The sequence below is a fragment of the Carassius gibelio genome, chromosome A10 (assembly GCF_023724105.1).
Source record: "Carassius gibelio isolate Cgi1373 ecotype wild population from Czech Republic chromosome A10, carGib1.2-hapl.c, whole genome shotgun sequence".
Classification (NCBI taxonomy): domain Eukaryota; kingdom Metazoa; phylum Chordata; class Actinopteri; order Cypriniformes; family Cyprinidae; genus Carassius; species Carassius gibelio.
The window spans coordinates 6,637,706-6,661,309 of NC_068380.1; the positions used below are offsets into that span (position 1 = coordinate 6,637,706).

A 23,604-nucleotide genomic window follows, 5' to 3' on the forward strand; every position below is an offset into this window, starting at 1 on the left:
ATACAAGAGTTCACCCAAAATGTGTTGTTCCAAACCCTGTATGACTTGCTTTGTTCTGTGGAACATAAAAGAAGAAATGCTGAAGGTTTGTAATCAAAAATAGATGGGGTGAATTATTGCTTTAAGTTCATCTCTATAAAGTGAACCCCATCTTAGTTTGGATATTAAGCTGTTCATTTTCACAGTTCATCACATACGCTCAGATCCCTTTATATCCCACAGCAAAATGAAAAACGTTAACCAAACTGCCAGATTCGTTTGGGGATCAACCTTTTATTAGTCGACAGGATTATCATGGAAAATCTTTTCTGGAGTGTCCCAACTGTGAGCACTCTGTAAAAAAAAAGAAAAACAAATAGAAAAAAAGAAAAACAAATCTGTAAATACGTATAGTAAGGACAATATATTTATCTAATCAAATATAGTGAAATATCATCTCACAACTCTTCAACATAACTCTCCCTGCAAGACAGCTTGGTGCAGAGCGGCAACAATAACATATTGCTACCATACGGCTCATAATCATATAGAACTGCTCGTGGATCTTTATGAATATGATCATAACTGTTATTCTTTTAAGGGATCTCTTTAGATTGTCTTAGTCTCCCTGTAGTGCAGTATGTCTGCAATGCAGCAAAAATAAATCTAATGAAGAGAGAGCGTGCCCTGAAGACACCTTTCTAGTGCACTACACTTAGGAGGTGAAAGAGCCACACTGTCAATGCAGCAGGTGGTCCGGTCTCCCCCCATGCAGCATGCTAAATCAATCTTTGCTTCCACCGCAGCTAATTTGCACCTGATTCTGTCATTTCATTTGCTCTGGCTATCAGAAGCTCACGTCATGGGTGAGTACAGCAGAAAGCAAACGTGGTTCGTGGATTTCCATATTGCACCATTGCGAGAATGGAACACAAATAATCATCAATTTGCTTTTCTAGGTTAAACAAGATATGTGCAAACCTGACTAAAGGACTTTATTAACCAAATCAAAAAAAAAAATCCCTGTAATACCCACAAATAAAAGTGATTTCTCATTTTATATATCTATATATTTTTTTATATATTTATACTCATAAGAATACGAAATCTTCACATTTGAATATTTTCGTAGTCAAAAAAACTCTGGGGTTGGCGCTGGGCCCTCCAGCGGTCGTTATTCATACTGTCATCTTCATCTTAAATTGGTTCATCCTCATGCACTCCCAGGATTTCTTCCAAACTGACCGGTGACGACATTGGACCAATGGAAATCACTCTCACACTTTATCTCAAACTGAAAATGGATTCCCATTCATTAGTTTGTGCACACTAACTGCTAAAATAAGTGAATCAGTAAATCATTAAAGTCAGCATAATTAATATTGATGATAATAAATTCATTTTGGCAATCTCTGGGTGTGTGGAGTTCTCTTTAAGAAGTAAATTCACTGTTTAAAAAAGCATAAAATAAAGAAACTGTTCGGAGTAGACTAGGAAACATATATACAACCGCGTATGAAGAGTTCGCTTTTTGCTCTTGATGTTTTATTTTTGTCCGGTCTTTGTTATACCAGTGTGTAGGACTTTGTGTAGGGATTGTTGCTCTGTTTTAAGTGTCCTCTGGAGTCCAGCAGTGATTCCTGGGAGGTGCTGATTTTGGCAGCCTGCGCCAAGTCCGTTCCGGCCTCTCTCTGTGGAAGCGTCGAGGCCGTGCCCGGCTGCCACTGCTGCACGTCCCTGCTGGTCGGCACCTCCATTGGCGTCGGCTCCAGCAAGGCGGGACGCTTCAGCGAGCGGGTCTTCTGTGGCTCCAAACAGGCCTGGCCCATTGCCCCCTCCCGAGATGCTCCCGACACACCCCTGTTCAAAAGAAAGTCCATCCGCAGGTATGGAGGCAGGTGTACGAGCTCCCCTCCTGCGGGATAAAGAATTCCAGATTGCTTTTGTGAAATCCTTTTGAAATGACTGAATTTTGCCCTCCAAAAAAAAAAAAAAAAAAACTAACAAAGAAAAAAAAAACATTGCTGAAAAATGATGACCTTACCCTTTAGAGTGCATAAAATGTTAGCTTCACATTTTTTTATATTAACTCACTCAAGGTTATTAAGAAAAGCTCCAATTGGCTGAAATTGAGTTTAGAATCCTTACTTCCCAGCGGTAGTCTCACCTGGTCTGTGGGCCTTGGGTACGGCCATGTTCATCACCCTGCAGACGTCCTGGGGTTTGGGTGGTGAGGCTGTGAACCTGCAGATGCCTGATTCTGACGGTGTACTGGAGGTCAGACTGTCCGTGTAATCGTTGGTGCCGGCGGTCATCTGCTCGGACGATGTGTCTGAGATGAAGCACTCTGTGATGGTGAACTTGGCGTGTCGTAGATGTTCCTCCATCTTGGCATGTTCATAGGCTCTGGCCAGCTCCTCATACGTAGAAGACGCGCTCTCGGTTGAGACCATACTGCTGCGAGCGCGGTCTGAACACAGCGGGTCAGAACTCATCAGTAACAACAGGCACTTCTAGCATGTATTAGCTTTGATATGATACTTGAAATTATTTTGTTGCTGATATAAATTGACACTGTGAATTTGGTGATCATTTAAATTTATTTTTATTTATATTTAGCCATGGAGTATCTTCTGAGAAGAAATAAGAACAGAGATACACTATCGTTCAAAAGTTTGATGTTTTAAAAATGTTTTTGAAAGACATCTCATATGTTCACCAAGGCTGCATTTGTGTTAATTCAAAATATAACAGTATTATAGTGAAATATTATTGCAAGTTAAAATAATTGCTTTCTATTTTAATACAGTTTCAAATGTAGTTTATTCCTATGAAGGAAAAGCAGAAATTACTCCAGTCTTCAGTGTCACATGATCCTTTAGAAATCTTTTTAATATACTGAGATTTGGTGCTCAAGAAACATTTCTTATTATTTTTGTGAAAAACATGATGCATTGTTTTTAGGATTATTTGACAAATATAAAGTAAAAAAAAAAAAAACTTAATAAAAATAAATACTATATTTTTACCATTATATAAGTATTTTACAGTCACTTTTGAAAGTATTACTGTCTTAAAAAAAAAAAAAAATCTTACTGACCCCAAATATGTGAACAGAATCGTATTTTAATAAAATGCTGATAGATTACTTAATTTTCCACATAATATTCTTTAGAACTGTCTGTTAGAATAAATCTGTTCTGAATTTATTCTGAATGATTCGATTGCGTCCATAAATTTCATGGATGTCCCTGCATGCCATATATATGCTTTAAAGTGGTTTAAATATGTAAACATTATGTTTATTTCTTTGTAGTTTTATATTCATGCATAAAAAAATTTCGGTAAAAAAATAAATAAATTTTTTCTTTATTTTTTTTTAAAGCATGCACATAAATATTAAGAAATATACTAAATATTGTAAAAAGGCTGATAAGATAATTTTAATACCCAGCTGTAATGATGTGTCAAGCTAATAAAAAAAGAACCTAACAAAAGCTCAAGATGTACGTACAGTATAGTGTATGCTGTTTGTTAGTGTAACAGACTGACCTGTGTCCTGTGACGGACTGACGCTATAGCTGTCGCTTTCTTTGTCCACTGAACCGGCCACTCTGGGCGTCCCCAGCCTCCAGTCCGTGCTGAGAGTGTGGACGGAGACGGGATGGTTGGGACGATTCAGCGTCCACTGACTGGCATAACGGTTACGGGCCGCAGGGCCAGCTTTAGCTGTCCGGCGAGAGGTGGGATCTGAGGGTGGTTCCGAAATGCTCGGTTAAACAGTATGATCAAAAGCCGCTCTCTTATATATGTGCTAAGAAGTTTCTTTCTTACTCGACAGACTGCTCTTGCTCGTCCCAGGTCGGACATCAGAGACGTCCACCAGTGGGCCGGTGGCCTGCGATAGAGACTGATAGTGGACAGAGTGAGTAACGGTAGCAGACTTCTGTTTGGCAGTTTCTCCGAAATCGTTATCCGTCAGTAGCACTGTTGATCTGTCGTCTAGCAGGGAAGGGAGAGATGGAACTATTAGAGACCTCTATAGCATCGTTCTTCCTCAGACAAATGTTTAGGTTTGAATGTGGTTCAGCGCACACGACTCACCCACTGTTTCCATGGTGTCTCTCTCTTCGATGAGCAGCTGCGCTCGGGGAATGTCGATGTGCATGCGGAGGGTCTGCTGTTGTTTGTTCATGGTATCTGAAGGCCTTGTGTTCTTACTGGAGGAGAACACAAACAAGCCTGTGAATAACATCTCCGCTTCTACAAGGTCAGCATGACATGTGAGTCATCAAAGGAATAGTGCATTATTTGCTCACCCACCTATAAGATTTTTTTTTTTTCCTTTGTGGAACACAAAATAAGATATGTTAAAGAATTTCCCAGCTGCAGTTTCAATATAATGTAAGAATACATGGTAACCAAGGACTGTTAAACAAAAGAGGACACAAAAGTCAAAGTAAAAGCATCCTTAATCCAGAAAATCTTCTGAAGCAGCAGCCTTTTGTGGTTTATTCATCACACAGATGTATTTATTATTGAATCATTTACTGTCTGTATATGTTCAAAAAGCTGATTCTTATTGCTTTGCTTCAGAAGATTTGGAATATAGCAACTCCTTGATGGTGCTTTTTAATAAAATGCTGATAGAATTTGATTCGTTTGTGCATAATATATTCTTTAGAATTGTCTAATACAGTGAATCTGCTAAAAAAAAAAAGAAAACTGATTCAGAAGATTTGGAATGACCAAAGATTTGGAATATAGTGAGTCATTTGACCTACTTGAAGCTTTTTTAATAAAATGCCAAAATAGTTTGAGTAATTGAGGTTAGATACATTTGTGCATAAGTATATCTTATTTATATTCCATTTACAGACAGTTTGGGAATTATTTGATGGTGATTTTTAACAAAATGCTGATAGAATTTGATTCATTTGTGCATAATATCCTTTAGATCTGTTGATTCCAAGAAATTGATTGAAATTGTGTTTTGTTTAAGAAGGTCTGGAATATAGTGAGTTGTATGAACTACTTGGTGCTTGCTTTTAAATACAGTGCTGAGTTAGAATCTTTTGCGCATGAACTATCCATTACGATGAATCTTTTCAATGAAACTGATTCTGTTTTGCTTTATAAGATGTGGCATACAGTGAGTCATATAAATGACTTAATGGTGCTTTTTGACAGAATGTTGAATTTGATTCACTTAAGTTTGATTCATTTGTGCGTAATATGCTTTGGAACAGTTACAATGGATCTGTTTCAAAACACTGATTCTATTGTATGGCTTCAGAAGATTTGGAACAGTGACTCGTAAGAACTACTTTTAGGATGCTTTTAGTCATTTTGGATCACTATGCTCTCAATGAGTGGAATAGAGCAGCTCAGAGATTATTCTAAATATCTTATTTTCTGCTGCATAAAAGAAAGAAGATTATATGGAATGAAAGAGGGCGAATAAATGACACATTTTGAATTTTGGGGTGTTTCTGCCTTTAAAAGCAAAACTGAAAATCATCAGGTTTACCTCATAAGCATTTCAGCCAAACTCTTTGCATCTGTGAAAAAAAACAAATCAGCTTTAGTAACATGCACTGAAAATGGAAGTACTATCGAGTCATGAAGAATAAGGCTGATGTACATATATGTAACATATGCTCTCTGTATTTATGCCTACGAATCTACACCTTCTCTTTGAAAACACTGATTTGTCGTTAAAAGCTGTGAAAACCATCTGACCCCTGAGCCGCTTCAGCCTCTGCTCTCTCCTCCTCCTCCTCAGCACCATCAGCAGGACGAAGAGCAGCACCATTCCCACCAAAATGCAAGAGATCGTCACCATCATCTTCATCCCCTTGTTGCCGGTATTTATCACTGGGTCCTTCACCGCCGTCTCCACCAGCGGTGCAATGGTGGCTTTTGAAAACACATTTAACATTTTAAAGCACAAACAAATAATTTGCATTTATTGTAAAGGTGATCCGTCAAACTCCGCTTACTGCCGTTGAAGTTCAAAGTAGCAAATTTGACACGTTTCTCAGCCAACCCTGCGCTGTTGTACACCTTCATCTGCAGTTCGTACCAAGTGGCTTCTTGCAGCTCCTGGAGGTTGAAGCTCTTCGTAAGAGACGTGCACTTCACCTTGGTCCAGACGGGGCTGTCCAATGGACGGTATTCCAGAGTGAAGGAGGTGATTGGACAACCGCCATCATTCCAGCCAATCAGGTTGAGTTTGACACATGTTCCATTAATGCTATTAAACAGCTCTTGCTCTTTGGAGAACTGTGGCTCTGTGATGGGTAAAGACAATGAAGGAGAACAGGAAAGGTGTTTGTGATCACTACCTTGAACAATTCCCCACTATTATTTGAGAAATTGGGTTTCCAAAACAAAATGCACACCTTTCCCATGAGTCTTTGCTTCGATTATCTCACTGATTCGGCCTGGACCAACAGCATTCTGGGCTGTTAGCGTGAACTTGTACCAGGTGCCACAGTTGAGGTTCTCCAGACGGTAGGAACGCTCGCTAGGACTAATGGAAATACTTCCCCACTTCTCACTGTTGTCCGCTGAGTATTGCAGAATATATCCTGCATAAAGACAGACACAGAATTAATTCATAATAACAAATCTTTGTTTGGATTTCATATGATTCTTTAGGATTGACTGTCATTATTCAAGCAATGCAATTGGATCCATTTGTTCAGTGCACTTTATATCCAGCTCATCCACATCAGTTGCTATAGTAATGACTTCATCAGAGTTGTTTTCTTCCAAACCGAGCTGCTGTCAGTGTGACAATAGAGGACGGATGCATTGTAGATATTGCTGTATTTTATGCATTTAAATGTGTTGTGTCTGTAAGTACATACTTGTTTTTTTAGGTCCCACTTTTTGTTTTATTTTCTAATGCAGAATGAAATGCAGTTCACATTCTGACATCATGATATAAGGGATTTTACAGTATATTATATAAAATTGGTTTATATTCACATTATTGTTCTAAGGTTTGGGGGCGATAAGATATTTTAATGTTTTGAAGAAGTCTCTTCTGCTTACCAATGCTTTATCAATAGAATCAAAAATTGGGTAAAACAGTACTATTGTCAAACAATATTTCTTATTATTAAAATGTTAAATTTAAACTGCTTTATATGTTTATGAAAACCATGATTTTTTTTTTTTAAACATTCTTTGATACTAATTTACTAAGTACTAATTTCTTTCAAAACAAAAATCTTACTGACCCCACACTTTTGAATAATATTTTTTTCTTTATTTTTATTTTTTTCTCATTATTCTGAATGTGATGGATACCAAACCAAAGGGCCAGATTATTTAAAACAAATAAATCAGTGCAAAATCAGATTCAGATTATGTAATAACAGAGTTTAAAACTAATTATCATGAAATTATAATTTAGGCTCTAAATTCACACAACACAAATAATCACATTAATAAAATTTTATATAAATGTAAAGGAAAATATCACATTTGAATTGGATTTTAAACATCCTGTGATTCCTTGGACTGGGTTTCTATGTTTTTTTTTTTGTTCAGGCTACAAAAACTAAATGGATTTTAATAGAATATGCCAAAAAAATCAAGTTCAGTTGACAGACAGATCAGAGTTTTATTCTCTTTTTCTGTTCAGTTTTTCTCCAGCAGGAAAAACTGCTGAAGGTGGAAGCGGCTCACCTCTAATGGAGCTCCCACCGTTGTCTCCTGGTATCCAGGACACAGTAATGGATGTGGTGGTTGTCTTGGTCACAGTGAGTCGAGGTTGGTCAGGGGGGACTGAAGATGATATTTATATAGTGAGAAACACTGCGTAACACCTCAGAGGAAATGAAACCGACACAAAGAGGAGGCGATACAGAACGTGACCATCCTGCCCGACTCTCACACCTCACCTTGAACCTGAAGGTTCAGAATTATTTCGTCCGTTCCCCAGTTATTGCTGGCGACACACGTGTAATACCCAGAATCCTCTGCTTTCACAGTCTTAATGACGAAGCTGCCATTTCCATGGATACTGCGCCTTCCATCAATGATGGCAGGAGCCGGGCTCCCGCTGGCGAGAAACAGTGTGAATCGTCAATAAGAGGGGCAAGAGTTTGACATTTCCCAGCATTCCCCAGTGACTGATTCTACTCATAGGTATTCAGATGCTTGTGTGCTCTTAATGAAAGGCTAGAGCTGCACTGCAGTATGTTCTTCACTATAATACTGAACTCAGCATACGTTGTTAGCATGTTTGCCTTAAATCACATTCTCATTCTAATGTTAATATTGTTTTTGAGAGTGTATGTTCTATACATTCTTGTCTGTGCCAATGGAATGGGTTTATTTACCTCTCTTTCAGCCATTTAATGGCAGGAGGTGGGTCTCCGACCGCCCTGCAGGGTAAAACAACATCCCTCATCCATGGTGTTGTAACAGTCCCGCTGAAGGTGAGGATTTTGGCAGGAGCTGTTAAACAACAGCAACAACAATAAAACAAACAACAACAACAAAAAAACACCACAATTGAATATGTTTTTGATTTATGAATGCTTAATATTTCACAATTCCGGTGCAGAGCACAATCAATGCAAATTACACAATCTTACACAACCATACAAAAGTTTGGGGTCATTATTATTATTATTATTTTATTTTTTTAAGAAAAAATGTTCATTAAATTTTATTAAACAGGGATGCAATAAATTGATCAAAAGTGACAGTAAAGACATGTATTAATGTTACAAAAGATTCCTCTTTCAAATAAATGTTCAATTGAACTTTTTATACACAAAAGAATACTTGAAAAGTATCATAATTAACAAAATATTAAGTAGCTTAACTGTTTGCAACACTGATAATAATAACACTGAAGACTGGAGTAATGCATGCTAAAAAATCAGCTTTGCATCACAGAAATAAATACATTAACAAAATTATTTTATCAAAAAAAAAAAAAACAACAACAAAAACAAAACATCTATTTTAAATTGTAATAATATTTCACACTATTATTGTATCGTATATTTTTTTTTACATTGTACCTCTGATCAAATAAATGCTGCCTCGATAAGCATAAGAGTCTTATAAAAAAAAAAAAAAAATCTTATTCACCCCAAACTTTACAACATTAGTGTATGCTGAATATTAGGTAACTATTAAATATGCTGTTTATTTTAAGAAGATGCTCATGGCCCAAAAGAACTCAAAATACAACTAATTACTCCAGAATGAGTGTTTCACAGAATGGCTGCATAAGAGGTTTAACTTAAAACATCCTCCTAAAACCGAAGACAGCTGCTTTGCTTCTGAAGAAGGTAATCGACTCAAACCTTTGGCCAGAGGTTCGACGGTGATGACATCACTGCTGTTCCCCCGGCCGGCCGCAGTCACCGCCATCACCCAGATACTGTACTTCTTGTTACGACTGAGATTGTGAACCCGGTGCAGGAATTCATCTGGGGCCACTTCAAACTCACTGACCACCTGAATGAGACCCAAAATAAATGATCGATGGTTAGTGCTTGTGTCTTCCATCGGCTGACAACATCATCCTTAGCTCCACTGCACAGTACTGGCTCTGTGCTAAAATGCTTTGCACTTCCACATGCTGTTTAACACTGTCTTAATAGCCAGCCTGATATCTCTCCTGTTAGTACTGTATGAGAGCAGTTGGCTGAGTCTTACCGTGGGATACGAGCTGGAACAGAAGACTGTGTATTTCCTAATGACGCCATTCAGCTTCAGCGGAGGGAGCCAAGAAACATACACCACAGAGCTGGAGGCTGCAGCTGCCTTCACCCCGCCGGGTGGACCTGGCACTGCAGAAAAAAGATTCAGGCAGTTTGGAGAGATCTTTACTAACTTTTGAACAGATTCTCAAACAGAGGGACAGAATTTGACAGTAGTGAAGTTCCACAACAGAAGATCTTTTTTGCATGACTTCAATTGGTTGAAGAATGGATGTCGCTCAGACGTACCGTCCTCTTTGGTGCGGATGTAGATCTGGTCGCTGCGTACTCCGTCTCCTGCTCTGGTGAAGGCTAGCACCTGGATACTGTAGTTGGTGTATTTCTCCAGACCCTCCAGCTCCAGCTGGGCCTTCTGGGTAGTGACGTTTCTGATTTCCCCTAGTTCTGTATAAACAACAAGACTTTACAATCTTTCTTAATACTCACTGTCGAATATACATATAGTAAACACAATACTAAATAGATACAGTAAACACAATACTACTGAGTGACAGCCAATGAGATTTCTAAAATTAAGTGAACATTGATATTAATCAGTATATATATTGTAAATAAAAAAAGGCTTTGCAAAGGAATTGCAGATTATGGAGTTCACACTTGAGGAAAAACTCCTTAATTTTATTCAAAGCCCCCAATTAAAGGGTACTCCACCCCAAAAGGTAAATTTTGTCATTAATCACTTTATGACATAAGCTGCCTGCCCACGCTGATGTGGAGAGACACAGAGGAGACAAATTGTTGAATAAAGTTGTTATTTTTGTTTTATTCGCATACAAACAGTATTCTCGTCACTTCATAATGTTACGTCGAGCAAGGTGGGAGCGTATTTACTGGTTTAAACAGGAAATATTCTAAATTAAAGGGAACTAACTTTCTTTAGAAAGATTTCATTGACATTTTTCCATGTTTTTTTTATTTTTTATATAATGCCTAATAAAATAAGTGTTTACCGCTGTGTTTCTGCTTTTTCAAAAGCGCCACCTAAAGTCAGAGAGTGAATTTGCATTTGAATTTGCATGTCTGCTGCTTTTGTTGATGTCAGTGTTGTGAATTGTAAGGTTTGATGGAAATTAAATTCAGTCATGAAAACTCTTGGGATGGATTGTAAAATCTTTATTAATGTAAACAGAATTTGCATAGGTTTGGTCTTGGTCTGCTGCAGAGATAAATGCTCAGATGATAAAATTTAAAGGAAACATGCTACTGTTGCTAAAGAGAGGAAGATCCCTGTAGCAGATTTAAGCAGGTGGTGCTGGGGAGGTGGTGGGCTAGGATGAGGGAGACATAGTATTCATAGTACATAGTACTGAATATGTCATGGTTATATAGGTAAACGGTAATGAGTATGTGAATCCAATTGGCTTGGACCCTTGAACCAATTAGAACGCAAGTAGATTTTCAGTTATTCATAGCAACTCGAATAATAAGGTATCTGGAATTATTTGATAGTTTGATTCATAGATTAAGTATTCCAAATGGTCTGCATACACACCAACAATGTTACCAACATTGTCCAAAATATTTTATTTTATGTTCAACAGAAGAAAGAAACACATATAGGTTTGGAACAACATGAGGTCACTCATTATTGGGTGAACTTTTGAGTTCGCTTTTGAGTTTGATGTATGATATGACTTCAGTAGCTTTTTAGCCAAGATTTTGTCATTGTATAGTTAAATAATGAACAATGTACACCCATGCAGGATATAGGGCAGACACTGAGACTGTCTGCAGCTCTTCAGCAATCTTGCAGGTTTGACATTTTTAATGTCTCCATTATATTTCCTGTTATCATTCCTTAAGCACTCTAGCTGCTGCTGCTGGATGGAAAAGAGCCGCTGTCTTTTGCTGCTCGGTGCTGAATTTTGTACCTGAGTTGCCTGGGCTGAATTCTGCTGCTTCATAATAAGGCAATTTATAAGCAAATAGCTCCTGGGAAGAGCCGGATCAACATAATGTGTGCTTTGAGTTTGTTCTACTGAGCACAAGTTGATCGAGAGCCATGAAGCAGCCAATTAAACAGGTGTGCAAAATGTGTTATGTTGCTCTCTGTTTGTGTGCTGCAGCACAGTGATCGATTAACTAATCTCACTGTCTAAATCTATCACTCATGAGAAACATAATCAGACAACTGGCTGGCACAACACTTAAGAAAAGAGACGATTGCTGAATTGCAAAATACATGTACTATGTACAAAAAATATGCTAATGTGCTATGATTTGGGATGCAACATTAATCTGTCACACTAAGTATACACTATATAATATACCTTTTCAACTTGGAATTCTTCCTCTTCAAACCAAAATAAACTTAATACCAATATGCATAATGCCTACATGTGAATTTTGAAATTCAGTTCCTTTTGGCTTTAAAAAAAAAAAGAATTCCCAGTTTGAAAGGTACATTCTGCCCCCTAGTGGTCCATGGATGCAAAATGTGTAAAATAATACTAATAATAGTGTTATATATAATAATATCTCTCTATAATTTCTCACTTTATATATAATAATGTATATATGTATATATATACTTTATTTAATTATATATATTATGTATACACACTATAAATAATTACAGTGTGTATAAATAATATATTTATGATATATAATAATAATAAGTCTGTGTATAGACACATAAAATATAAAATAAAATATAAATCCTTAAGCATAATATAAGATGCTTCTAACTTATGCTATTATGAAACAAATGCTATTTCAGGCACATTAAGCTCATTGGGGTCTGAGCTGTACCTCCGTCTGGTAGATTGGCCCAGTAGATGATACGGAAACCCTGTAGAACGCCGTTGAGAGCTTCCCTGGACAGAGTCTGCCAGGACAAAGAGATGCTTTCAGGAGAAGCAGCGGTGGCCACAACCTTCTCTGGGGCTCTGCTGGGTACTGAGAACACAAGAGAAATACAGAAAAATCATCTCATAGATAGCCTAATTACTCATTGGAACAGAATATGTACAGTAGGTGTGAAAGAAACTAAAATTTATGAATTAACTTGAATTGGGTTTACAGTCCTTGCAGAAGTTTGAAACACTGTAAGCATTTCCAGTAGCCACTAGTTGGCAGCAAATATTGCAAAGGCGTTTGGTGAATATCATGGTATTTTTGATGGTTAGTTTTTTAAATTAAAGCTATAAACACATTACATTGAAGGTCTAAAATTTGCTGCATCATGTGAATGATTACAATGGCTAACCATCTTCCATTGTTGTGGCCCGGACTTCACTGGAAGCAGGTCCCGGACCGGCACTGTTACTGGCCTGCACCACCACCTCATACTCTGTGAACTTCTTCAGGTTGTTGAGGCTCAGGGACTCTGTCTCTCCCGTGGCCTCCATGCTGATGCAGATGAACTGGTGACTGCCGTTTATGGAGTGCTCCCGATGGCACACCTGATACCCCCTGATCACGCCATTCTGGAGATGTTTCAGCGGTGCCTGCAGATCATGAAATGATGCTGCTTATAAACAAGACCTCAATTATTGGCATGCACTCTTAACTGGCATTGATAATTCCACGATATAGTCACAATACCACCTGAAACCATACCTTCCATGTAACTTTTATGCTTTGGGATGACATGGCTTCCAGTGTCACATCTTGGGGTGGTCCTTCGGGATCTAGAGTGGTCAAACGAACACTCGGTTTAGCCTGGTCTGATATCTTCCATCATATTTCTTACAAACAGTAGCATCAGTGGTGATCAGTATCTCAATCACACTCCTGTCATGCCACCCTTGGACACCAGATGGCAGTATTGCAACACAATTCCTTCTGTGTTCAACAGGAAGTGAAACATTACTATACATTTATATTATTGTTCTATAAATAGGAAAGCACTTCAAAAACTGGCCTAATACATTTTAAACATAAGAAATAAGATAATAAGTAACATTCCCTGCTGAACATGAACATTAAGTAATTTTGATTTCTCATGACAGATCTGACTAGTATATCATACCTGCTTCATCGGTGGTTACGGTGAGCTCGTTGCTGGGTTCACTGTCGCCAATGTGGTTCTTGGCGAACATACGGATGTTGTAGGTGGACGATGGGTGAAGTTCTATGATGGTGGCCTGGTTTAGGGTAGGAGAAACATCTCTGGTCCTGCGAGCTCGTTCCCAAGTTTCTGTTTATAGGTAAAGAGATTACAACTGGTTGGGAAAATATCTAGATTTCATATATAAGCTGATTCGCTGTATTTCTTGTCATGTTAATCACACTTATGATATATATTCATGCCAAAACTAGACTTTATTGTCTAAGGTACTTGTTACTGTTGCTTGTATGGGTTTGGATCATGTACCCGTTTTATTTTTGCACTCAATATCGTAGCCGGTGATGGGACTGTTCCCATCGAATCCCATGGTCCAGCGGAGGGCGATGGTCCTCTCTTTCACCTCACGAATCTCCACTTTCGGAGGCTCTGGTGGTTCTGAGAATTCAACGATAAGGCGCTCAGATTCTCAGAGGCTTTGAACCCCCCCACCTCCCATCCCACCCACATTTAAACACCACATTTAAATCAGGAGATTTCCCTCAAGAGTCTCGTATAAAATGCTTAATAAATTCCCCTAATCTCCAGCCAAGCCCAGGCGATTTTCCGGCTGCTTACCCTGAACCGTTAACTGAAGGATGCCTCTGTCTTCACCATAGGAGTTAATGGCATGACAGGAGAAGAACCCAGAATCCTCTCTCATCGTTGGGTAGATCTGAAATCAGGAAAACAGTGTGTGAATGAACTAGAAAAAAAAACATTCAATATTCATGTCCTAAATGAGCCTGATCATCACTAACCATTCACAACAAACTTATGTAAAAAAAAAAAAAAAAAAAAGTTTATATACCTGAAGGACCTTCTATACCTATGCAATAATTAAATAAATATTTTACAGAACTCGTATAAAAATAAAACTCACTGTTCGAATTTGTCACATTGGTGTTGGTGTTTTTTTTTTTTTATTAATACTTTTATTATATTTGCATCAGTGTAAAATGTTGGACTGAGTGTGAAGGATTGTTTCATTTTGAAAAACGTGCATTGAAGAGGCCAAGCATGAAAGATGACAACGCACAAATGAAGAATCTGACCTGCAGGGTGGAGACGACCTCGTCGCCGACGTTCTTGACTGTGACCGTGTGCCGCCACATGTCTGGATTGATCATGTGTGACTGCTTTTCCTTCTCCACCTCCTTCTCCCATCTAACCATGATGGGCTTCTCACCATGCGCCTTGCAGCTCATCTCTATCTTCTCTCCTTTCGTTGCCAGTGAGTTGTTGGGATATGATGTTATCATGGCTGGAACTGAGAGAGAGAAAAGCATGATGACAAATGCCATCACTGCAGATCAATCCGAACAAGTTCTTCTTATGACATCAACGACTTTTAACTTACAGTACAATTGTGCAAATGCCATGTAATGTTTTGCAACAGCGAGGATCAGAACACTTTACTACTCCAGACAAGGTCAATGTTTTACAGATTTATGGCAATAGCAAGACTGAATGTGATGCTTTATGCAGTAGTACAGTTATTACTCCTCTTTCTTACTCTCTCACACACACACATGCATGTCCCGTTTCCTTACAGGCATTCACTGGGGGAGCGAATCGCCAGGCGGGTACACGGGAGCGCCGGTACAGTGTGTGATGTGATTGAGTGTGTCAGGTTGAAAGTCCCGACCGTTTACATGTCATCTCTTATTCACTCCAGCAATTCTCAGACCAATTTTTTGCTGTCGCTGTTTTTTTTGCCTGAATTAAAAAAAGGTTACATGTTTTTACATGTACTAAATACCTTTATAATATAAATATATTTAGAATATTAAAACCACATTTTTAAAAATCAAAATAGATTTTTGTCTTTTGTCACAATTATATCAAGCAATATTGCAAGTGCTGCACATTTAACAAGGAATTTTTTATTTTATTTCATTAGATATATTCCCAATGTTTCTTTTTTAAAAATTCTTCCTCCAGGAAGTGACATCATTATTTTAGGGAAAACAACAGGACAAATATCAGTAGCGAACACCAGTTATTAACTAAGAAAAAATATTTTAAAATCAGATTCTTTTTTAATTATTAACAATAACTGCTTTTGCCTTTTTGAAATAAACGGAACATTAAATAAAATAAACATTTTAAAGGAAAAAGAATACTACTTGAAAACTTAAAAAATGTAAAATAAAAATGTTGTCTAAGCAACTAACTGAAGATTAGCCTTAACTGTCACTCATATTTTTTAACATAGACTTTATAGTGCACGATCCAAACTTAAATTTTTATAATTCATGAATGAAAACATTTTGTAACATGATATGTACAATTTACATGGTAATGCAATGTCTGATTTTAAAATGGCTTTTAAAGGATTAATTTTTACAGTTAAAGGGTTAAGAACTAAAATTACTAAAACCAAATAAATATTTGTAAAAACAAACAAACAAACAAAAAACATATAAATGTTAAATCTACAGAGATTAATATTAAAATATAACAACGTTAAAACTTAATAAAACTTGAACTAAATTTAATTGAAAAATGAAAATATAAAATCTAATTATATACATCATGATTCATTGTGTTTTTGTGATAAAAAAAAAAAAAAACACATAATAAACTGAGTGACCCTGGACCACAAATCCAGTCTTGAGTCGCTGGGGTATTTTTGAAGCAATAGCAAAAAATACATTGTATGAGTCAAAATTATAGATTTTTCTTTTATGCCATAAATCATTAGGATATTAAGTAAAGATCATGTTTCATGAAGATATTTTGTAAATGTCCTACTGCAAATATATTAAAACCTAATTTTTTGATTAGTAATATGCACTGCTAAGAACTTCATTTGGACAACTTTAAAGGCGATTTTCTCAATATTTAGATTTTTTTTGCACCCTCATGACTTATATATGACCTCTAAAATAGTTACAGAATAGAATATGAATGAATTATTATCAGTTTGATTAATATAAACATGTCAAAAGTTAAAATGACATCATTATGTACTGATTATGTAATGCCAGCCCTTTATGTGTTCACCCTGTTAGCAATCCTAGCGTTTTCATTTGTAAACACTGAGAGGACCCGCGTGAAGTCTCTTAAAATGACTACAGTTGATCAGAAGGTAAAAATGAAGCTGTACAGCCTAAACTGGCATCCTATTTCTTATCACGGCCAAGCGCTCGCTCCTTATGTGATTATCCAGAATCAAACACTAAAGAGGGAAGTAGTCTCTGTGTTGGAGGGGCAGCTGTATCTTCCCCCAGGCTGCGAGCTGTCTTCATCATGACTGCATAATTGCTGTGTTGATGTATTTCTTTAATATCCAGCTGAATTATAAGCAGCAGTTGGACTGAAAGGGAAGCTGCTAATTCCTCTCCTGAGATGCAGACAGGAGAAGAGTGTGTTGCTGGGCAGGAACTTGCTCTCCGGCTGTAGGAGTGATTTACGTCTCTCTGGATCCTCTCTGATTGATTCAGGCTCATTTTACTCGTTCATTTAGGGGTCGTAAATGGACAAAAATGAGCTGGTTTTCAGCTGTTCAACCGTGAGAGTTTATTTTTGCATGTCACGAATACACACATTTACTCACAGTCTCTCAGGGTAGCAGTTTCTGCAACTTCTGTTCACTTCAGTTAAGGCAAACTCTATTAGAGTATAGGAAAAGGTTCACATGTAGTTTATATTTTTAATATAAAGTTTATTATAAAGTTTTATATTTTTCATATTACAATTAATTTTTTTTTATGATAATAATCATATTATTTTTCGTAATTGAATTTGAATCTATTTATCTATCTATCTATCTATCTATCTATCTATCTATCTATCTATCTATCTATCTATCTATCTATAATAAGATAGATAGATCTGTATATATATATATATATATATATATATATATATATATATATATATATATATATATATATATATATATATATATTCACACACACACACACACACACACACGGTCTCTGATTTCTGTCCAGGCCGCAGGGAATCCTGGCTGCCTTCCTCACCCCCCTTTCCTCCCATGAGAGCCTGCATCTCCCTTTCACCTGGACACGTTACCATACCAACCAGCCAGGCCTGCCTGCTCTCCCCCAGCTGTAAGAGGGTGCTGTCAATGGAGGACAGGAATAGCACACACATCCACAATTGATTTTCAGAGGAGAGCAGTTGCGAGCCTGCATGTCTGCATCATGGATCTGAGCTGAATATCTTTCTCTGGGACGCTAGTAATCTTGTCCTTTTCCGGGATTTAAAAGATCTGCATGAAAATACACAATGTGTTTGTTTAATGTCTTGATGTGTATAAGGCTGGAGGGGTTGTCAAACTAATCAGTCTAATTAAGTCATGAGGGGTCAGAATTGAGGGTTTGCTTTGCACAGCTCTCTGACATTTGACCCCAAACTATCAGCCCACACATAAATCTGTGAATCAGAGACAGATACAGCAATATGATCCAGTTTCCCCTGTACAGAAAAAAGTATCTAAAGTCTCTTTAAATAAAAAATAAATAAAATAATAGGTTAATCCACAGGGCATCAATATTTAGATATTATATTAAGAATTTTAAATACATAATATTAATCATTGACGATAATAATAAGAAATGTTTCTAAATCAGCATTTTAGAATGCCGGAAAATTTATCTGTGAAAATTCACAAAGGGATGCATTTCATTTTAAAATGTATTAAAATAGAATAATATGTAACCATATGACTCTTTTTACTGTATGTTTGATCAGATAAATGCATCATTGGTATATAAGCAAGAGAGTTAAATAAAAAACGCCTATTGACCATTAGTGCAGATATACATTTTGATAACACTGCAATAAGGTTTCATGTTAATATTAGTTAACTACTAAAATTTATATAAACTAGCAATGAGCAATACATCTACTGCAATAATTAAATTTAACTCTTGTTCATTAAAAAAAAGCCAATTTTTTAAATCAAAAGCTTTATCTGTTGACATAATGCATGAATGATCTATGCCATAATAAAATGTATAAATTCTGACAGCATGTCTCAAGCTCACCAGAAATATTATGTTTAACATTTACTTAATTTCTAGGCTGCATAATGCTACAAATTGAGCCGGAATGGCTGGATCTGGAGTTTTCCTCCAGTGTAATGTTTCTCCTTTCTCAGTCTCATAGCGACTCCTGGCTCCCTGCAGGCTTTCTGAGGGCACCTATCATCCCCTATCACATCAGCGCTCAGGGCTGTGTGTGGGGGATGTAGGCCAAGAACCTCCGCCTCGCTGGGCTGACGGGCAGATTACACGCATGTGTACAGCAGCTCCTGCCCCACGATGCACTGGGGTAAACAGTGAGCTGACTGGTTAAGTGGCTGTGTTCACCACAGCCTGATATCCTCCTTTACTGCATCATTGGGCTTTACATGGAGAATGAGCCGCATCACAATGATGAAAACGGAAAATCTTGCAACAAATCAGAAGAAAACAGAGGAGGGATCATGGTAAAACAACCACTGATGTGATGCACCACTATGTCTTATTATATACAGACTTTCCTGGGATCATCATAGTTTTTTTTTATCATCATTCTTTTATCAGCAGGATTTCATGAAAATTGCACTGCACTATTAAACATCAGTATTTTGTTTTCTAAGTAGCATACTTCTGTATCGTATTAATTACTGTTTGTACAGTATATATTATGTGCATAACATTTTTACAACTGAATGCAATGCACAGAACGTTCAATCAGATAATGCAATGCACTCAGCTTACATATAATATAGGAAATAGATAAGATAAAATGAAAATATAACGAAAACATTTTTTTTCTTGTAAAACGTACTGCAATAATCTAAGACAACTCACTTTTATGGTGTATTACATTTTATAAACAGACAATGACATCTCATAGTTAGGTGACATTCATATGCAAAACTTTCTAAATCAGCACTTTAATATAAACTTCTCACTAAGAATACATTAGAATATATATATAAATATATTTAATTGTTTTGAGAGTTTTGTTCCAGTTTTGTGGTCATAGGGACACGACCTGAGCTCTCAGCGCTGATCACAGCTGATCTTAATGAGCACCTTGTTTGTGGTAAACTGGAGAGATCACAGTGGACTCAGAAACAAACCGCTCAGGGAGACTCGAGTTACAATAGCGAGCCATAACAACAGAGCCGTGTCTCCTGGAGCAGAGCTCTCCGCACAAACACGACACAGTATTTCACCTGTCAGCCTGATCGATCTCTCTGAGAACGGAGCTGTGTGTGTGTTGTTACACGACATGTGAATGAGAGCGGCAGAGAGAGTAGAGACAGAGAGAGAGAGTGAGTTAGGGAGGGAAAGAGGATGAAGAAGAGGTCGTACTCTGCAGGGAAGCTCCTGCTGTGTGCTGATAAGAGCAGGGTGTGAAAATAAGCCTCTCTAACATCACACTCTGATCAAATGAGAACGCAGCCGCCACCGCATGCATAGACAGACAGGGAATAGACACACATAATAAGGTATAAAGAGTTTACTACATTCCTTGATTAAGTCAATAGGAAATAAAAATCGACCCAGTTTACCTGGAATGCATGTTCCAGGTTTTATTGTAATAAATCTCATTAAATATAATATAAATCTCTGAATGTCTGAAATAATCTATGAAAAAAATATCTGGATGCATTATATTATGGATGTAATATGGGTTGTGGACAAGTTTCATGTTGACTTTAAAATAAATAGTACCGTTCTCATTCTATCAGATTCTATCATTCTACTTTGGATTGCTTATAATTGAATACTTCTTACACAAGCACTGTGAAGAAGAATTTCATGAAATGATAGTCTGAGGTAATCTCTATCACTCTCCCTCTCTCTCTCCCATATGTGTTTACTGTACGTGTGTGGTAACAGAGTGTAACAGAGTGGGTGGACACAGAAAAAGTGAGACATGCACACACACACACACACACACACACACACACACACACACACACACACATTTAGAACACTGAAAGCACATGCTTTTCCACATGTCAGCTCCTACTGAGGGGGAATAAGGGTTATGGCTACTCGTGGATAAACACCCACATGTGTCTGAGGCAGACAAAGAGACTCCGCTGCAGAGACCCTCTCATCTCGTTCAGTCTTACTATTGACAACAATATTGCAAAAAATATTTCCAAGCCTGCACAAAACAAAAGCTGTCACCTTAAGCACACAGATGATTGGTTTTGCGAGTGGCCCAGTGGATCAAGACTGGCAGTAACAAGAAGGTTGTTGTTTCTCAAGCCATAACACAAGCTCTGTGAACTTTCTAAACTATGTCCTTAAGTACTGCGAAATAAATAAATAAATAAATAAAACCTAACAAAAGTGTCTCACTATTTACCTCTTAACAAAAACCTAAATATTAGAATTTTAGCAGAACTGCAAACTGACCCGGCAAACCAATCACCGAACATCTCAGTAAAATAGTGTTTCTTACTTTTCACATTGAGGTACATGGACTTGCTGACATCGGCTCCCACGTCATTGCTGACCTTGCACAGGTAATAACCTGCGTCCTCCTCGAGAACGTGCTTAATCAGCAGTGAGCCGTTCCCGAGCAGCTGGACCCTGAAGCCCGAGTTTAGAGCGATGGGTTGAAACTGGGGCACCCCAGCACCTGGCACAGAGAGGAAGACGGTCTCTAGTTAAAGTCCTAAAAAACATCTGTGACATCATACTTTTCTTTTCACCACTGGCAAATTATTTTAAAATGTAAAAGAGAAATGTTAAGTTTATTCTAACAAAAATTAAAGGCTACAGCATCGGTACATTTTAAGTGAAAATATCGAAAATATCCACAAAAACCTAAACTGCAGAATCTATTTTTTTTAATTATTTTATTATTATTTTTTTTTTATTACATTTTATTTATTTATTTTTCTCACTTGTAAATTGCTTAAAAAAGGGTGAAGCTTATGATTAAAAAATTATAAATCTATAATTAAGTAAAAATATTCAAGAAAAAAGACATGTCTGCGAACAAATTCAGAATTATTATTATTATTACTACTACTACAGAATACAAATTTTTCCCCTGACTGGCAAAAGGTTTATTCTTAAAACAGATAAGGCTATCATTTTGTCTTGATTGTTTAATGTCCATTAAAAACTAAATTTATATATTTTTTTTTACTATATTATTAATAGTAGTACTAGTACTACTAGTATTTTATTTTTTCGCCACTCACAAATATTTATAAAACAAACAAACAAAAAAACACAAAAAAAAAAAAAAAAATCTTAATTCAAAGTAGATTATCTGAAAGCTAAGTGTATTACATTTATTAGTTATGCGTTATTATCTTACACAGTTGTGTTTCTCAAGTAAATGTATCTTGATTTAGGAATGTTAACATATATTTAAAAGACAATACACCAATTAAGACTTTTGCATGCAATGTTATAGTTGTCAGTGAAGCCATGTACCTTTGGAGTACTTCCACTCAATAGTTGGCCGCGGCTCTCCATCCGCAGAGCAGTTCAAGGTGACAGATTTCCCGTAGATTCCATCCTGGTCTTGAGGCTGCACTTTGAACCTTGGTGGAACTACAAAAAATCCACAGGATCACATTCATTCAAGTTCTGTCTTTGTGAACGTTTCTTTGTTATACACACAACATGTAGTCTTACCTCTGACTATGAGCTGACTCTGGTATTTGACGACGGCAGCATCGTTTTGGGCAATGCAGGTATAGGTGCCATTGTGCATCCGCTGGAGGTTGGAGATCCGCAAGGAGCTGGTGAAGTCGATGTTGTCGATGGTCACCCCGAGGCTGGCGTTAATGGGTTTTCCATCCTTCTCCCAGGTAATAGAGATGGGAAGGTCACCTGAGCGCACGACGCAGGGCACGAAGACGCGATGGCTGATGGAATAACGTGGAAATTCGAACGGCTGGATGAAGGGAGGCACTGACAACAACCAGAGAACACTGTTAAACACTGCTATACCAAATGTCATCGTTTAACTCATTATACTTCAGATGTCCAGTATCGCTACCTTTCACGGTGATGTGGACGCTCTGATTCTTGAAGAGCTGGGGCTGAACCAGCACATGGCAGCTGTACTCCCCTTCGTCCAGTTCTTTCTGCACGTTCAGCAGCTTCAGCGTGCCATTGTTCTCAAAGGCCCTTTGACGGTCATTAAAAGGGAGAAGGTTGGAGTTCTTGTACCATTTGATGGAGTAATATGGGTAGCCAATCACATGGCAGTGAATGTACATGTCCCGCCCAGCTATAGCTGTGATGTTTTTCATTGGTCGGATGTCAGCAGGACCTTAAGGGTATAAAAACAAAAAACAAAACAAAACAAAAAAAAGATTATTGACAGTCCGATTTGCATTAAATGTAGCAAAAAAATTATAAAGACAATGTGGATTTATGGTTTATGGATGAGGGCCTTTCTAAGATCGAAGAAACAGACAAGACAAAGTAAAATATTAGGATGGTAATTTTGACACTCCTACATAACTTGTTTCTCACACATTTCATCTCTCTATACATCCTTATGTTATACTGAATGTGCAATTTAAATCTTAATGGTATATTCAAAAAATAAAAATGTACTTGCAGATAATATAATTAGTGCTGTCAAACCATTAATCATGATTATTCACATCCTAAATAATAGTTTTTGTTTACATAATATATGTGTACTGTATGTACTGTGCATATTTATATACACACTCATACAGTATATATTTACTTGAATTTACATGTTTATATGAATATATTTCTTCTTAAATATATGTGCATGTTTTTGTATTTATATATACCTAATATATAAACACAGAACAGAATCATATATTATGTC

General features: G+C 37.2%; 1 protein-coding gene across 3 annotated transcripts in view; it reads right to left on the reverse strand.

The window, feature by feature from the left end:
- Positions 1 to 253: 253 nt before the first annotated feature.
- The window catches only part of LOC128020962 (cell adhesion molecule DSCAM-like), a 65,445-nt gene continuing 42,094 nt past the window's right edge, over positions 254 to 23,604 (reverse strand). Inside the window, exons 8-33 of one of the 3 annotated variants that reach the window (XM_052607790.1) lie at positions 22,792 to 23,067; positions 22,425 to 22,703; positions 22,221 to 22,340; positions 21,232 to 21,411; positions 14,841 to 15,055; positions 14,365 to 14,461; positions 14,056 to 14,184; positions 13,711 to 13,878; positions 13,299 to 13,369; positions 12,946 to 13,186; positions 12,489 to 12,635; positions 9,966 to 10,121; positions 9,673 to 9,806; positions 9,318 to 9,471; positions 8,337 to 8,454; positions 7,896 to 8,056; positions 7,681 to 7,779; positions 6,384 to 6,572; positions 5,982 to 6,272; positions 5,722 to 5,898; positions 5,510 to 5,540; positions 4,084 to 4,199; positions 3,814 to 4,005; positions 3,532 to 3,729; positions 2,147 to 2,449; positions 254 to 1,894 (exon numbers count right to left, since the gene is read on the reverse strand). In XM_052607790.1, the coding sequence (XP_052463750.1) occupies positions 1,545 to 1,894; positions 2,147 to 2,449; positions 3,532 to 3,729; positions 3,814 to 4,005; positions 4,084 to 4,199; positions 5,510 to 5,540; positions 5,722 to 5,898; positions 5,982 to 6,272; positions 6,384 to 6,572; positions 7,681 to 7,779; positions 7,896 to 8,056; positions 8,337 to 8,454; positions 9,318 to 9,471; positions 9,673 to 9,806; positions 9,966 to 10,121; positions 12,489 to 12,635; positions 12,946 to 13,186; positions 13,299 to 13,369; positions 13,711 to 13,878; positions 14,056 to 14,184; positions 14,365 to 14,461; positions 14,841 to 15,055; positions 21,232 to 21,411; positions 22,221 to 22,340; positions 22,425 to 22,703; positions 22,792 to 23,067 (4,592 nt within the window). In that variant the 3' untranslated portion in view covers positions 254 to 1,544. Of the gene's footprint in view, positions 1,895 to 2,146; positions 2,450 to 3,531; positions 3,730 to 3,813; positions 4,006 to 4,083; positions 4,200 to 5,509; positions 5,541 to 5,721; positions 5,899 to 5,981; positions 6,273 to 6,383; positions 6,573 to 7,680; positions 7,780 to 7,895; positions 8,057 to 8,336; positions 8,455 to 9,317; positions 9,472 to 9,672; positions 9,807 to 9,965; positions 10,122 to 12,488; positions 12,636 to 12,945; positions 13,187 to 13,298; positions 13,370 to 13,710; positions 13,879 to 14,055; positions 14,185 to 14,364; positions 14,462 to 14,840; positions 15,056 to 21,231; positions 21,412 to 22,220; positions 22,341 to 22,424; positions 22,704 to 22,791; positions 23,068 to 23,604 lie in introns of those variants that run through there. The other 2 variants (XM_052607791.1, XM_052607792.1) reach the window with 2 other exon arrangements.